We start from the raw sequence: 18286 nt of genomic DNA on the forward strand, positions 1-18286 counted from the left end.
GTATTTTGCTGGTTTTGTTTTGTTTTTTTTTTTTTAATTTTATTTAAAAGCTATGTACTTTAATAGAAAGTACTGTTTTGGGGATCTGCAAAATAAATCCCAAGGGAATAAGGTCCAAGAAAAAAAAAAATGAAATAAGGCCTAAATATGAACACACAAAAAAACAATGAAATTTTTCAAAATTTTAGGGTTTTATGGCCTAATTTTTCGGGGATTTTTTTCATTTTTTTAAGACATAATTCCACTATGAAATAAGGCCCCATAAAAATGCCAAACTAAATATTGTCTTTCACAAAAAGTTTTGTGAAAAAAAAGTTTAAAAAAAAGGCAAAACAAGTTGGGGCCTTATTTCATTTATTTTTGGGGAAATTTTTCTTTTCGTTGCGGTCTTATTTTACTGAGGCATAATTTCATTTTGATATCCCTATATCATTTTTTCTTATTTCCTGAGGCCTAATTTCACGGAGCCCAGTTTTGGTATATGGCAAGTTTTGGTCTAAAAAAAAAACGAAAACAACAAAAAAATTGAGGTTTTAATAAAAACAAACATAAGTTTGTTTGGAAAATTTCAAGTTTTTGACAAATCTTAAGTTCAATATTACGATGGCCGAAAATTAACTTAATTTGAAATTCATTTGTCGAGCATTTTCACAAAGTATTAGAGCCGATTACATTTTTGTTTTTTGTATTCTTGAATAAATTGTAGACTTTTAATAACTCTATCCAATTAAAAGCAGCCCTTTTTCGAAATTCAATAGCATTATATCAAACTTCCTACAAAACAAAAAAAAAACTTTTAACCACATTATTTTAAAGAAGAATATGAATTTTCTATTGAAATAATTTTAAATTAAATTTTACTTTTGATTATAATTGTACTAACTATGTTCAATAATTTTGTTTTAAAAATCACTTATGCATAATAAAAAAAAAAACAATTTGCATATCGTCGCTATGCTGCCAAAACGCACTAAGTCAAAAAACATAGTTTTGAGTAAATCGATTTTTAAGATTATTTCTCTTGTGAAAATTCAATGTTAACTGTTATTTGTCAGATAATCACTTTAAACACAAACTCAACTTTTTGACATTAGTTTCCAAAAACTTTTTTGGTGTTTGAATAACAAAAATGATAATTATGTGAACAAAAGTAGAAAAAGCCATGACTTAGTGCCTTTTACCTGTAATGATTTGCAATTATTTGTTCGTAATGAATACTTTTCTGGCATATGAAGTTAAAGGAAACAACATTATAGCACAAAAGTAAAGACAAAATCTCAATTATACCTAGTTAAATCAGAAATTTTACAACGTAGAAGAATTAAAAACAAGTAACTATTAAAAGAAGGCTTTAAAAATGGAAGCAATTTAAAATAATCTCTTCCATCTAATACATCTATTTCTGGAAGGAAATCTTTTGTCTAACATTTTGATGGTAATGATGAAAACCAAGAATGAAAAATTTCAGGAATAACACCTTTCTTACAAATGAGGCGTTCAGAATAATAAAGGGTGAAGTCCACTTCTCTATACATAAGTCGGATTTTTAAAGGTCTTTAAAATTAAGGGTTTTGTTCTATATAAAATAATATACAAGAAAGAAATCTGTGAAACCTTTATTTAAAAAGTTCCTTTAGTTCTTGAGAAAAGGCTTTTCAAAGTTCAAAATAATGCACAAATTTCAAATGGACTTAACCCATTATTACTCTGAACACCTCATATATCAATCAGGTCTTTCTCCTAGTTGTGCTAATTTAAGAGGTTCGGTGCACCCTGTACAGTCTTGGCCATTTTTTTACCGGCAGATAATTAGGAACAGTATTTCTCCCTTTTCGAAAATTCTTAAAAACGTTCAAGTTTCGAAAATTGTGGTCAAATTCATATTAAGTTTGAAGTATTCCCGGTTTATTTTTTTCGTATCGAAAACATTTAATTTGAAGCCAGTTAAGAACGAGAATTCTAATTCATTTTTAAAAGGTTATTAAGATTCATATAGAAAATTCAAGTCGTCTTTACTCGCTGATAAACTTATAATTTGTATTAATCTATTTACATTTGACCGCTTTTTTCTTACATTTACCTCACAAGATACTTTGTAAGTCATTTTTCAAATTTAAAAATGTTGTTTTGAAGACAGGAAAAATGCACTAAGTCTCATTAATGCTTTCTCTTGCTATAAACTGGTACTGATTTAATTTTTTTTGCGTTACAGGTAAAAAGCACTAAGTCAACTTAGTGCGTTGTGCCTGTATTAAAGTTATTTTTTCTGACTTCGTGCAAAAATATATCTCAAATAATTCATAAAGTACGCCAAATATTTCTTAGTGTGGTATTTTACTAGATCGATATCATCATTCTGAACCGTTTTGCATTTAAATCTAAAAATCCTTAAAATATGACTTAGTGCGTTTTGGCAGCATAGCGACGATATGTATATTAAATATATTTTTTTGCTAGATTTTTTTTATTTTTTCATTTATTTAAAGAACTGTTTCATAACAGAACCCAGGGGTGTCCTTTGATTTTATTTATATGTACATATTATATACAATACTAGCTGACCCGGTGGACTTCGTTCCGCCATTTCTTGTATTTATTTCTAATTTTCGACTCTGTAATTAGTTAATTTTCAAATGATAAAAGGATAAAAACTTGAAAAGTTCATAAAACGAGTTTAAAAATATTCACTTTTAAACTTTTAACAAGAGTGGCCTATGCCAAATACTCATTCATGCCCATGATTAAAACCTATATTTCCTATAAGTTTGAGATTTTTTGCAGACTTTTAAAAATTCCAAAAAAAATAAAAGACTACTCAAAAATGTCCCTAAAAATTAGTTGTTTTTCAAAAATTTGTATTTCAAAATACAGGGCCTATGAAAAAAATCCATATTAGACCCCTAATTTTGTTTTTAATATCTTTCTCATGGTGTAACTAAAATTTCTGTGCAAAATTTTGCGTACCTGTAATTAGTCTTTTGTCGAAGGTCTATAACTGCAAAAAAACCTTCATAACTTGGTTTTGAAATTTTTTTCAATACCTACTTTTGTTAACTATACAATAAATTTGTCTATCATTTAAAACAAAATTCAACTCTTTACGACTCTCTTGTAATGACTCTTTTGTAATGACAAATTTTAAATAACGGTAAATAAGTCAGCCGGTGTGACCGGTTAGCGAACGTACACAAAACCAAACTTTAATATATATAATAGATATATAGGTATAAAGTATGACTTAAAATTACGAAAATAAAATTAAGGCTTGTACCTTATCTTTTTGACCAACCGAATAAGTTATCTTTTAATTTTATTAAATTATCGTAAAATCATAAACTTATTTAAAATGACACACATTAGTGCCAGTTTTACGTAGATATTTGATAGATCTTATTACGCCCAAAATATCTTGTCATTTTTACACAGAATTATAAAATGTTTATTAAATCGTGTGTGGTATTTTCGATTTGTTCAATTTAGTGTTTTGTATCATTTTCAGTCTCAAAAAGTTAAATTATTAAATTTATTTTTTTTAGATTTGCCTACATATGTATCTTAGATTTGTAATTTTATTTGTTTTTAAAGAGTTTTTGGATAATTGAATTTTCAAGTAATTATTTAAGTTAGTTAAAGATTACTTCCACATTTCTTAATGATGACTGATATGACTTAAAATAATACAGAGAATGAATAAATTGGAGTTTAAGTTATGATTAATCTGGGTAGTCTTTCACAAACTGGTTAAGAATTTTGATTTTATTTGCTATGTTTAAATTCTAATAAATCTCTAGATTTTAATTTAATGATTGTTTTTTATTTTTTTTAATTGCTTGTTCTTGCAAAATAAAAAAAAAAATAATTCGAAACGAAAAAACCTGCCTTTTGTGACAATTAACTTAATTTTTTTTATTATCTTCAGATTGGAATGTAATAAAAAATAAAGATAAATCTTAGAACCAATATTAAAACATTGGTATCGCTATTTTTAATGTTAACTATAAAGTAATAATTTATAGTGCAGTGAGTAAGATATCTAATAATAGAGTAGTTAAACCAAACCAGATAACACATTCAGGGTTAATTTTAAAAGATTAATTTAGTATTTGTAAGTTTTAAGTAAGATTTTAATTTAAGTTAACTTAGAATTTACCACAAGAAAAATATAGTGCTCGCATTGATTACAGCTACCTTCCTACAACTTGATTTTTTGGACTCCCTTTGTTTTTCTTATACTGGAATAAGAATTGTTGATTTTTTATTTCTATTTGAATGGAGCTTTGTCCCACTGAGTTGCAGTTATGTCCCGATGAGTTGGGAATTATGTCCTTTGGAGCTATAACTACATTTGCATAATATCTAAATCTATATGAAGAATAAAATTACGTATACACCATAGTGACCAGTACAAAATAAGAATTACCTAACTCACAAATCTTCTTCAACTTATAATAATTTCAAAATTCAACCAAATACTTAAAATTATTACGTATCTTTATTGATATTTACTATTAAAAGGTGAATAACCCTTCGCTTCCAAAAGGTCTCATCATATGAACATTTTCGTTCATATTTGAAATCATTCATTTCATTTACAAAATCATCAAATATCCTCGATAAGAAAACAAAAAACTTTTACAATGCTGGAAATTTCCTACAAAATATACTAAAATTTAATAACCTTGTCTGTGTCAATTCATTATAAAAAAATTGTTTTTTATTGCGTGTCTACATAACTCTTTAGCAACTGTATTAAGTATGTTTAACTATATGATAAACAAACAAGAAAAATCTTCCGTTTTATTTGTTCTGATTGTGATGCTTATTATAGGTTCTCAAAATTTGTAAAAAAAAAAAAACATATTCAGGTAGTTTGAAACTTGATAATTGTACAAGATTTATTTGTTATTCTTTTTTTTTAAGATAAATAAATCAGAATTTTTTTCTCAATTTAAATGCATATCGTGTTGACGACATTTCTAAGAACATCTTGAGAAATAGCAAAGAATTCAATTTCAATGTCAATAAATTCTTTGAAGACATTTAAAAAAGGCTCTTCGGATGATTGACATTCTTTTTTTTTTTGGTTAAAAAAAATCAAGTTTTATTTTATCGTGGTTATTGATCCCCAAAAAAAGTTACTCAGAAAAATTGTTAAAATAAATGTATCATCTAACTTTATGACCAAAGCAAAATAAAAATGTGAACGACGAAGGAATGCACAATTATATTGAAAACACATTCACTTCACATTGAACTTCGAGGAAATTTTATTTTTAGATGGGTGTTTGCGCTGGGTTCGACGTCAATTGTTAAATGTCATGAGTGTTAACACTTTGAAGTAATTAGTATTCAAATGACACAATTTTTTTTTTGCAAAGGTATCGATGAGTTTTAATATGGTGGGGAGGAAGAAACTTAAGCACATGTAATGAACTAAGGTAATAGGTTGTTAGATCAATTGCAAGACTAGACAGACAAGGCAATCATGAGCAAATGAGCATGTCATTACACCATGTCTCTGACAATTTAAAGTTGCAAATAAATTGGATTTAAAAAGTTAGTCAGCGATCAAATGCAAATATTGAAATTTACCCTGAGAGTTTTTTCACAAATAAATATTGAAATAGCTTTCTAAAGTACGCCCCTATTCAATTTGATAAGATCGTTGGCAGTTGTCCTTACAAAAAAAAAGCAATTAGCAAAGTAAACTCGATTACTTTCAAGACTGAAAATTGGTAAGAGAGAAAATTGAAATTTGGTGCAATAGCGCTTTTTACATAAGCAAATTTTTTTTTACAAAAGTGATTCCTATTGTACAAAAATATATTATCTATAATTGTGTTTTGGTAAATAATTATGTATGTAGTCAAACAAAAATTTATATTCCAATAATTGCTAGATAGCACTGAAATTGTTAAGTTAAACTTTTAATTATATTCTGAACTTGAATTTCGATTAACTTTAAATATTTATATTTATTTACTAAATTTGATGAAATTTTTGGAACGTTTTTGGATTGTTGAACTTGAATCCAAATTCAAAAATGTTCTATTAGCTCGCTATTTCGAGATATTTCAGTTACAAACTCTCAATAATCAATTTTTTGCTACTTTGTAAGCATTCCCCTAGTTAACAGCGATTTCGTTTCAGGATCAAAATAATAATAAAAGAATCAGCTTGCGTTTCCGAAATATAGTACCTTACCCGTTATACTCGTAAAATCTTAGTAATCGAATATTTGTTATATCTTTTTTAAGCATTTTCCTAGCTTACAATGCTTTTTTTTCAGGAAGAAAACAATATTTTTCTAAATGTTGTGGGTGTGTTAAACCCGAATACAAAGTCAGAGTTTTTCTATTAGCTCGTGTTTTCGAGATATTCCAGTTATAAAATCTCAATAATCAATTGTTTTCTACATTTTAAGTACCTGGATCACCCAAACTAGAGCTGCAAGAAAAACACTGAGGGCATATTTGAATTCAACGATGCCAAATTAATAAAAAAACAGCTATAAAATTTCACAATTTGTGCAATTTTCTTGTGTAATTGAAACAGAAGGAAAAAATGTTTAATTTCATTGCCTTTTAGGCTAAGTCATCAGACAGTCCTTCATGTTTTTTTTATTTATAACTTTTAAAAACAGAACAATGTATGAACGTTTTAAATGAAATAAAAAAAACACTAAAAATAAACTAAAACTAAACATAAGTAAATTTGTAGAAGCGTAGTGAAGTCCATATTTATCAAGCTAGAATTTAAAAAAATTTAGCTTGCATAATTCTGAAGGTTCAATATTGAAATTTAAAAGTTAAATGTTAATATTATTACTGCCATAAATAAGTCGTTGAAGAAATTAACGAAGCATATGGTTGTCGATAGGGTTACCAAAGCTAATTATTTAAAATATCCAAAATAACTTTGACTGAAAAACCCGCTGAATTGACAAAAGCTTTAGTGAGTACAGTAGGTTTTCCAAAAGTCATTAGCTTTGAAATCTTTAAAAAAAAATTGCTACTTCAACGAGATAAACTGGATAACAAGCGGTTATATGGGGCATTCCATGAAAAATGGTAATTTTTTAGAATTAGGAAAAAGAGTAATAGATGGGATTTATTGCAATGAAAAACATTTTCTTTAGAGGCAGATAACTCTTTGTCAAGAGTTAACAAGTGTTTGCGAACTTAAATCCTAAATTGTTATTCACCCAGCCAAACTTTTCGTCAAGTTTTAAGTAAAAATAAACGCTTAAACTAAGTGTCGTTTACGATACGCAACATATGTATCTAATTTATGGTCAATAAATTTGTTAAACTGAGTCTTGTGGACGCTTCATTACATAGAAGGGACGATCTTAAATTATTTCTAAATGTTCAAATCCATCTTAAAAGTGTTACGGCACTATAAATCTATTTCAAACACCAAAAAACATGCAAACATTTCATCTACATTACAATGGAAAGCTCCAAAATGTCCTTTCTGTTACTTTGGAAGTTAAAAATTCATATACAAAAAAGTTTGCTAATTTAAGCAAATTGAACTCTAAGAGCAAGTTCGGGCGACCCAGTGAATTCATTTATTTTTTAAGCTTTGTTTTAATGTTATGAAGGGAGAAAATTATTTGCAAGCATTTTTATTGCAAAAAAAAAACACATTTGAAGATTGGGATAAAAGTTGTTAACTGTTTGAAGTATTAACACATCCATTTGCTGCAATGTTTAAATAAGAAAAAATAAATTTGGGATTTTTTTTGCAACTGTTGCAATTCGTTCGCTAAAAGCGTCAAAAAAGATTTACATATTCGCAATTGTATTACTTTTTAAATACTGTACTAAAGTCAATATCAACAATATCAACAACTTGAACCCAAATTGCATGAAAACGTTTATTGCAAGTTGTTAATGATATTGCAGACAGACTTTGCTGTTTTCTTTAAAAAAGAATAACAAATAATAAAAACAATAAAACATGGGCAATTTTGAATTCAGGTTTAAGCTAGATTATATATGTTTTATCAAAGCAATCAAAAAGTTATTTGTTTACAGTGGGGAAATGTGTTTTATTATCTTTATTATTTGTTAGTGACATTCTTAATTCAATGTTTTTTTTTTAAGTTTTACTTATAAAATGAAAGTCAATAATATAAGTTATATCACGACTGACCTAATAAACTTTTATCATGCCCCACCTTATTTATTTTTATTATTATTTATTTTTGCAAATAATAAAAAAATAATGCTGAAATAATTTTAGGACTATCCTTTTTATTTTTTATTACGTGAATATCTTATTTCCTTTCTAATTGCAAATCTTGTTACTAATATCAATTACAAATAATGTCGGCTTTTTAGAAACAAAGATCTTAGCCTTTTTGTTAAAATAAATCTCCATGGCAACAGGCTAGTACCAAAAATAAAACAAAAATAAACAAAACAACAAAAATTGTACGTCGTACATAGGCTCGACAATTTTTATAATGGTAGCAGCAATAACAGTCACGTGTGCAAATAATGATATTTTTGTGTTTCTTCTGTTTATAACATTTTTTTTGAAATTCCATAGCTTTTGCAAGCCTATACACAACCAAGTAAGATTTCTTTTGTTGCTGGGATTATATCAAGATAAGACCATCAATAAAACGTTGTACAAATGTACATATATAATAGTTTATGAGTTGAAACTGAAGTGCTTCAACTACTAGTGTCATATTTTATTAACCAATCCTCTATAACATTTTGTTGTTGACTTGAGCACGTGCCTTTGGTTTCTTCTTGTAAAAAGATATAAAATTTATTTAAGATGCGAAATTTTGTATTGCAAATAAATAAATCTGTAATAAAACATTACACCACTACACGACCAGTGCCAGCGCACTGCAGCGCCTTGATCCTTTAAATACATTGCTAAATGGGTAATACCATTGTAATTGCTGTGACACACATACAGTTACGTCATTTTTTGTTAATGGTTTGTGTACTTAACAGCTTTAGCGCCTAATGTTTTAAGTTGTTCATATATTTTTAAAATGCCATTTTGTAGATCTGTCTTTCAATGTCACAAAATCATAAGATTATATGTAACGGGTGTGATGTTAGAAAATCAATTCAGTCTGCTTCGGTGACTTTTAGAAGCCATTTTTCAGATTTTTGAATGAAAAAAAGGTAGATATTGTATTCAATATAAAAGAAGATTATATTACTTTACTTTACTTAAAAAAAGAGAATAATTAATATTACTTTTCCAGTAAGCATGTATTTGAAGAAAATTTATAAAAACCGTGTTTTTATAAAAAAAATCAAAAATGTAACGGTTGTGACTTATTTTTGTAACGGGTTTGAAATTTTATGAAAAAAATAAACAAACATTTATGCAAAACTTAATAAATTTAATTTAAAATATTTAAGTGTAAATAGACGCAATATATGTATGTATATTATTTATTAGGGTCAGAATCTGAGTATCTCAAAATAATTGACTCGAGATTTTTTGAGAAATTTTTTTCAATTTTTGATAAAAATGAGTGTCTACCGGCAAAACAGTTTAATCTGGATGGGGCGTTTTGAAAATAATGATTGCTTTGAAAACTTTTAATGTGTTCATTTTTCCCATCACCCTTACTCAAAAACTCCTCATTTTTACTTGCGATATAGGTACTATAGGGCAAGTTTAGGATTCGTAAAAAAATCGAACTCGAGATAACAATTTTACATGACATTACGATGATGGAGAATGCCAAAAAAGTGGGTCCGGCAATTCTGTCTGTCTGTCTGTCTGTCTGTCTGTCTGTCTGTGTGTCTGTCTCTATCTGGAGCTGCAGCCTAAACGAGTGAAGTGATTTTCTTCAAACTTGGTAGTTAGCAGTTTTTGGTGATTCCCTAGAGGGGAAATCGAAATTTTTTTTTTTTTTTTCAAAAACGGCTCTAACGATTTTGATTAAAATTTTTGTGTGTAGTACTACACATAAGAGCCAACTTTTTAAATAAAAAAACCGTTATTAACGGTACCTGTCATAGAACGGTTTTTTTCGTTTCTGAATATCTCGTACAACATTAACCCGATTTAAATGAAAATTTTTATACAAAAGTGTGTAAGTAAAGATAATATTAAAATTTTAGAAAATTTTCAAAAAACGCATTTTTGGTTTTTTAAAAAATATTTCAAAATTTTTTTTTGAAAAATCAATTTTTTGAAAACGGATCAATGAAAAATTTTGAAATTTAGTTTTTATGTGTAAATTAATTATTTCTTCAAAATGGCATACCAACTTTTTTTTTGAAACATGTTAAAAAATTTTTATATATAAAAAATTATTTTTTTAAAAAACGGCTCCTACAATTTTCGAAAAAAATTTTCTAAAAATACCTTTTTATACAAGAAATAAAATGGCATATTTGTTTTTTTTTTTTAAGATAATTTAAAACAGAGTTTAATTAATTATAAAAACAGATTTAATTTTTTTATACTATGAAATTTCTTCAAAATATCAAATTTTAAATTTCTTGAATAAAAAGCTTTAACATTATAGTTACTTTAAGCATAAGAGCAAGTACGTGCGACCCCAGTCGTGCAATTTATTTTAAATGTCTAGATAAGAAAAAAGTAAACTAATATGAAATTATTAAAATAAAAAGTACAAGTATTTAATTTCTTATACGTTCACTTTAATTTGTTGGCTATAAGTGGTCAATTTGCGAGGTGCAGTTAAGGGGCAGTCACAGGTGCTTGTTGGCAGAACATTAAAAAGAAAACTTATGGTAGTTCAGAGATTGTATGATTAATTTTTATATTTTATTACCCTAACCCTGCTTATGACCATTTAAATATCGCTTGCAATCCTGGCAGAACTTTCTTCCAGCTTCCATCCCTCCGTATTTTTAACTTTTCTCGAAGCTACGTGCACTTCTTTTTCATAATATGTATAATTAAAAAAAAAAGTTATATGGCATAACTTTAATTTTGTAATGGTCACTGTGGCGTATGCGTACTTTTTTTAAAGTAGTATTTATTTTATTTATTTTTAAAATAAAATAAAAAGTTTGTTTTCGAAAAGAAGGGTGTAGTTAAAACCATAATATAATAAGATATTAATAACCTTCCCTGCACCCATGATCACCCTAATGACTTCACTTGCATTTATTCATTAGAAATGATAAATTCCTTATTTAAAATAAAATTGACTTAGTACTTATGTATTATTTTTAATCTTAATCCAACGAATATTTATAATACATACTTGTGTTTAATACAAGTAGGTGCAATAAAAATGCTTAAAATATAATAATTTATCATCATAGCCACCAAAAAGCGATAAAACTTAATAAATTATATTATACTTTGAAAAAAAAAAAAAACCCAATCTAGAACCTATTCAATTGAGATTACTTCGATTAAATTTGATTAAAGAATTTTTTTTTTTATCATCTCAATATAATAAGAAAGTTGAATCTTTTGCAATTTGAAATTTTGGACGGTAATTATCAGATTAAAATCTTGATATATACTTAAGGCATAGGCGGTACCGGGTGTTGTTGTTTTTTTTTTTTTTGGTTGTGAGCTTTTTCGAAACACACTTTGGATTAAGATAACAAACATGTGTGCTATAAGAGTTACTATAGCGGATTTGTTAGACGAATAAATCATTCGTTTAACTGCCATAGGTTGACGTGGGTCTAAATTGAATAAGTGGTCATGGTTTTAGTTCGCTTATAGTTTTGAATAAAAGAATATTTTTTTTTTGAACAAAAGGTATTCTTGAAATCAGAGCTTCTTGTTGGTGGATTAATTTTATTCAAAGAAGCTATACGTAAAAATAAAAACTATGGATTACAAAGTTAGAAAAGGTGAGTTTGTCAACCGGAGCTTTAAAAAAAGTCTTGAAAGATATTTGATATTTTGACATATCGATTCTTTGAAGCAACATTCGTCCTAGTGAATGGAAGAAAAATAATTAAAAATAATAAAACAATTTTAAAATTATACAACAAGTGATTTTTAATTTTTAAGTAATATTGAAATTTTAAGTAACTGTGATCAATTTTAAAAGGTGGTAAGGCTTTCTTGAACAAAAAAAGTGAAAGAGGATTGCGTCTAGGTTTTTCGGATCTACTTGATTTTTCAAGGAAAATAAAAAAGATATTTAAGTCTTTTTATAAACCTTAACAATAATTTCAAAGTCTATTTAGGCCCAATTTGTTTACTCTCCATTATATTTAAATCACCATTAAAAATGAAGACATCTGTCAAATCGTGTCCAAATTTTAAAATTTCTTTTTAATGGTGACTTTAAATTTAATGGAGAATGAATAAATTGGCCCTCAGCCAAAGAAGAAGGCCAGGAAATAAACAAACAGCTAATACTTCTTGCAAAAACGATCCAATTGAAACCAAAACACAAATCTAGTTATCTTAATGGAATTTTTAATATCTCAAGACCGATTTATTACTATCCTTCTTTCACTTGTCAATTACTGTCACTTTTAAAATTAAATAAAGCGCCACTTTCCGATTTTGACAGTTTTTCAAAGTTGAATTAATTGATGTCAAATAGTATTTTGGAAAGTTTTTTTTTAATGTCTTTAACAATAACAACAAGTAATACTTGTTAATATAATTATTATCAATTGTCTGATATCTGATTTGCTGTTTAAATATTTAACTTTTATCTTAATCTTTCAATTAGCGAATTCGGTTTAAAGATAACCTTCAACCAGAATATTTTGCCAAACGTTTTAAGTGAATAAAAACTTTAATCGGGTATTAAGCAGTTTTTTTTTTTTATTTTATAAGGAAATCAATTTTTGCTTAGCCTTGGTATTGATAAAGTTGAAAGAGTTGTTATCAAAGATTTCAAGCCTTTTTTAAATATTATTATTGTCATGTTCATAAAAATGACTTAACTAAAAAGGCATTAAAAGACAATTTGCAAATTCATTTAGTTGATGATTTTGTGTTTTTTTTTATGAATTCAAATGTTTACTAGATAAAGGGTTGTAAAAAATGATTTTTTTTTCAATGCATTTCATTTCCAAAAAAAAATATTTTTTGAAAATACAAAAACAACTGAAAAATACTTGTATTAAAAAGAAAAATTATTGCAACTAAAAATAATTTATTTAGTGCACACATTTTGCATTAAATTTTGTTTTTACTTCCGAAAATTTTTTATTTGCAATATTTACATTTTTCTTAATGCAAATATTTTTATTTGCGATAAAAATTTTATTTTTAATACAAGTATTTTTCAGTTGCAATAACATTGGTTTTAGGGCAAAATATTTTTAGTTGCAATCATTATTTTTTTAATGCATTTTTTTTGTCGCAATAAATATTTTTTTCGTTTTTATTTACAGTAAATATTTTTTTTTTCAAATGCATTTTTTAATTGATATTTTTACAACCCTGGATGAATGAGATGATATTTCTGGTTAAAGAATTTATCTTTAGCTGAAAAAAATACGGGCAAGTATTCGGCAACCGTATGCAAATGCTAAGAAACACAGAAAAACTATTTTTTTTTAAATGTTGATACAAAGGCCAGAAAATAAAATATGATATCACACATTTTGGATGTAAAAATAATATTAGGGTTGTCGATTACTTGCCCTTATTTTTGTCAGCTAAAGATTACACCAGACTTTTAGTCCATACAAAATTGTACTCTGTACATCAAAAACGATTTTTTGATGTGTTTTTTGTTGTTATTTATTTGAATAGGGTTGCTATATTTGTAGGCCTACATTCCTTACTTTATTTTAATATTTTTTTTTCACTTTTTAGGCTTTTTTTGGCATTTCATTTTTATTTGATCATACTACAAAGATATGCAATACCTATGCCATTTTTTCAAAAATAGGGTTGCCGCATAGAAGTACCATATTATTTTTTTAATTTTCTCTATCAACTTAGTAACTCGAGGGCCGACTTTTGCCTATTCTTACCCTGTTCTACATTTATGTCTATAATTTTTCCCGCAGCAAATTGAAGCTTGTCGCCTTATAAAATCTAGGAAAAAATAACTTTTCAATGACATATGACTCATAGTTATTGATCTGAGGGCCAGCTTCCATACAGAAACTGCCATTGTCCTTTGTTTGCAAAAAAATTGTGTTTAGAATTCCTTGGAAATCTAGTCAGAATTTTTTTTTTTTTTTGAAAATGACTAACTTTTTTATTTTTTTACAACTTTTTTAATTTTACAGACTTTTATTTTAAATCTTCAGGAGCTCTGATTTGAGAATAATATGAAGAACTTTTTTTTTATTAAAAAAAAACAACTAAAACACTAAAAACTCAATATACATATGTATGTAAAATATAAAATTTATTCTGTATCAGTTTTATAAAATTATGTAGGGTTGGGGTCAAAATTCTGCCAGGTCAAAATTCTTTTATCAAAATTCTGCTTTCAAAATTCTGCTTTTTAAAATTTGCTTTCAAAATTCTGCTTTTTAAAATTCTGTTTTTCAAAATTCTTCTTTTCAAAATTCTGCCAAAAATTAAAACAGGGTTTGGAAAATGTTAAAAAGCGCACGCTTTTTTAACGAAAATTCTGTTTTTCAAAATTCTGTTTTTTTTTTCTATTCTGCTTTTCAAAATTCTGCTTTTTAAAATTCTGCTTTTCAAAATTCTGCCATTATTATACTTAACCAAGAAATTCTGCCAATTCTGTTTTTTTTTTATAGCATATGCGTTGACTAAAGAAAAAGAAAAATACACCTCATTAATGTAATTCAACATTGGTACTTTCCTAAATTTTTTTGTTTAAGTGTCGCAAATATTTTTTAAAATGCATAGACTGATTTTCTTTAAATAAATTCTATAAATTATTGGAACCGATGTTGTTTGATACAAAATATTCCTTTTCTTATTCAAATTTTTGAATATTCATCTTTATTTGATAAATTAAAAAATTTTGAATTATTTTCGGAAATTTTTAGTATTAAAAACCTTTTCTTAATATTTTCAAATTTATTCATTTATAAAACAAAAATTAATATGCATTCAAAGAATGACAAATTACTAAGGTAAGTAATCAAATAAGCAGATCATTTTTCAAGAAGATGATTTACAGAATTCTGCAAAAAATTAATTAATTAATTTTTTGCAGAATTTTGAAAAACAGAATTATGAAAAGCAGAATTTTGAAAAACAGAATTTTGAAAAACAGAATTTTGAAAATCAGAATTTTGAAAGCAAAATTTTGTAAAGCAGAATTTTGAAAGCAGAATTTTGACAAAAGAATTTTGACCCCAACCCGAAGAAAATATCAACCTAAAAAAACATTAATGAGTGTATTTCGGTATAGTAAACGCGTTTGCTATGAAAAAAAAGCAAAATTAGCAGAATTTTTTTTGTTAAAAAAAATGCTGGCAGAATTCTGAAAAGCAGAATTTTGAAAAGTAGAATTTTAAATGACAGAATAGAAAAGAAGCAGAATTTTGAAAAACTGAATTTTCTTGAAAAAAGCAGAATTTTGAATGTATATCAGAATTTTGACCCGCTCCCAATTATGTAATTTATTAAACTTCGATTCGCTGTTCGAAAATCTGGTGTTGGTTACATCCGTTACGCATTAAAATTTGATATTAAAACTGGATTATATTTTCAATACCTAAATTTTTATAAAGCACATCATGTTTTTACTCAGTTGTTGAATTCTATTGATATTCAATAATAAAATTATGGGTAAATGTGTCACACCAGAAATGATGGATATGACCATTAAGAGGTCTAAACTCGTTAATTTTTGAAATTATTTCTAAGTCAGGTAATAATTTTTTTGCATAAAGAAACCAGTACATCTTTCTAATTGGAAAGTAAAAGAGAAAGAAATTTCACGTGTTAAAATCATACAGAAAACAATAACAAGAAAAAATTAATGATTGAACCTAATAAATATTTTTTTGAAATTTTGCACGTAAATACACTTACGAATATCAACAAATATAATGCGATTTTTGTACTACACCTGCTTTTTAGGGTGTGTGCTCACCTATTCACAAGTCTTCAAATCAAATAATATTTTAACAATAGAAAACTCTATTATTCGTTTAAAATACGTATAAAGTACATGCTTACCTCCATTCCTTCGCCGAATCATATTAATACCTCCGTAATAGATACATTCGTTTGTTTTGACAGACATATTTAATTTCAGAGAGTCTACCAAAATATTTATCACATTTTTCTCTTTCTACCTGACTTTTTTTTTTTTTGCAAATGTAAATTGTTAATACCAATAACTCTTTATTGACTTATAGCCTATTGTTAGTAACAAAAAAATCAGGTGTTTATGGGATATTAGGCGTTTAGAAATAAATAAAAAAAAAAAAAACAAATACATCAAAATAAAATTTATACCTAATTTTTTGTGAATTTTTTTTTCTCTCATTTCAGATCATTAATCAAACATTAAACAACAACACACAAGCCATCATACAACCAGCAGCGATACAATATTTCAGTGGTTCCTATTTATCTGACGCAAAAAAATAGTAACATCATTACGATTTATATCTTCAATCAACGTGGAAGTGATATAATTCGTATATTTTGTCGTTTAATACCCAATCAAAGTGTGTGCGTATAAATTTTTCGTGTATGGATCCCTTTCGAAGAACTTGTAACAATCTTAAACAAAGATTAACAAAAGTTTTATAGTATTTTTGTCACAAATTGTAATTACGAAAAAATCGCGCTAACCAACCAGTATACTCAAGTTACCTTTTTTACTATACACGAATCCAGCTAAAACTAAAGTTACAGCCAAATTTTTACTAAACGGCAACCAGTATTATAAATTTTAAGAAGCAGAAATAAATAAACAAATTACAACAAAATGTCGATATCAAAGGAGAAAATTTTCGAGGAGAAGGAAGTCGAGAAGCCACAAAGTAAGTTAAAAGAATTTCTTTTTTTTTTTTAATTAAAAAGTCATTAATCTTAAGAAGAAATTTTGCTTTATTGCGTTAAAAAGCTGATCAAATATTTAGAATAAATGTTAAAACAAATTGTTGACTAAACAAAAATGGCATTGACATTTTTTTTTTAAACAATTCAAGTATTTTGCATTAATTATATTAAATTTTTGTTAATTGCTGTATCGTTGACCTAGAGAGTGCTAAGACTCTAGGGATTCTTAAACAATGAATGTTACTATTAAAATAATCTTATTAAAGCGAAAAATAACAAAAATAAAACACCCTTACATAAAAATATTATAATGTAGATTTAAATCTTGTGAAAAAAAACTTTAAATTTTAAATTCATGGAAAATTAATTAATTAATATCAATGAACTGATAATAAACTAATAAGATAAGTGTGGTCATTTACCCAAGACATTAAAGTCATTAATAATAATTTTTAGATGCATATCTAATAAAAAAAGCTTTCACAATAGGTATAAACAAAAAAAAAAAATGTGAAACTTTTATTCAGACTTTATAATAACTTATACAAACTTATTTTTTTATTTATAAAAAAATTTATCTACGATTAGAGTAGAGTTATGAAATAGTTGTTAGCAACAAAACAAGAATATTAAAGATTTGTTTTTGTTGGTCAACAAACCCCAATTTATGGTCAAGAACTTAAATTGAAACAATTCTGCATGCTTTCTTTTGATCTTGAAATAAATATGTTTTTTTTCATCTCTTTGTATCACGAAGAATATTAACTGTATTAATGTGATGTAAATTTACATCAAAAAACACCCATAAAACTAGATTTAGTTACAGTTAAAAATGTTTTTCGAAATATCCTATGTGTATCTAATTGGTATTAAGATCAAGTGCAAGTGTTTTTTTTTTTTTCATTAATGCACTCTGAATAATGTCTATTAAAATTTAACAAGAACTGAGGGGTTAAATAGAATTTGTGATTACTTCTTGGCAAATGGTTCCCTACATTGGTATCTACGTCAACAAGAAATATTTCATTAAAACATTGATAGATGCTTTGGCAGCACAAAAATCATTTCAAAAACAAATATTGTTGAATGAATGGTAAAATTAAATTTGTATGTGAAGAAAATGTGTTAAAAGTGTGACAAAAATGACAATAATTTTAACTTATTCGTGCAATTTTTTATTTTGCAGTATTGTTGACACCTTTGTTTCTCATAATAAGAGTCAGTGAAAAAAGGAAACAATTCGAATTGATATAAGTCAATTTTGAATGTTTTTTTGTTAGACTCACAAAAAGAATGTTTTTTTAGTTATTCTTATAAATTCAAACATAAATCAATAGATAGGTACATACATACTTTAATATACTGTGGGACATCACAG

General features: G+C 26.5%; 1 protein-coding gene across 3 annotated transcripts in view; it reads left to right on the forward strand.

The window, feature by feature from the left end:
* LOC129918983 (putative inorganic phosphate cotransporter) overlaps nucleotides 1-18286 on the forward strand; it is a 53817-nt gene that overhangs the window by 1758 nt on the left and 33773 nt on the right. For 2 of the 3 annotated variants that reach the window (XM_055999758.1, XM_055999756.1), the window contains exon 2: nucleotides 16393-16889. In XM_055999758.1, coding sequence (XP_055855733.1) covers nucleotides 16835-16889 — 55 coding nt within the window. In that variant the 5' untranslated portion in view covers nucleotides 16393-16834. Of the gene's footprint in view, nucleotides 1-11652; nucleotides 11838-16392; nucleotides 16890-18286 lie in introns of those variants that run through there. The other variant, XM_055999757.1, reaches the window with a different exon arrangement.

The sequence above is a fragment of the Episyrphus balteatus genome, chromosome 4 (genome assembly GCF_945859705.1).
Source record: "Episyrphus balteatus chromosome 4, idEpiBalt1.1, whole genome shotgun sequence".
Classification (NCBI taxonomy): domain Eukaryota; kingdom Metazoa; phylum Arthropoda; class Insecta; order Diptera; family Syrphidae; genus Episyrphus; species Episyrphus balteatus.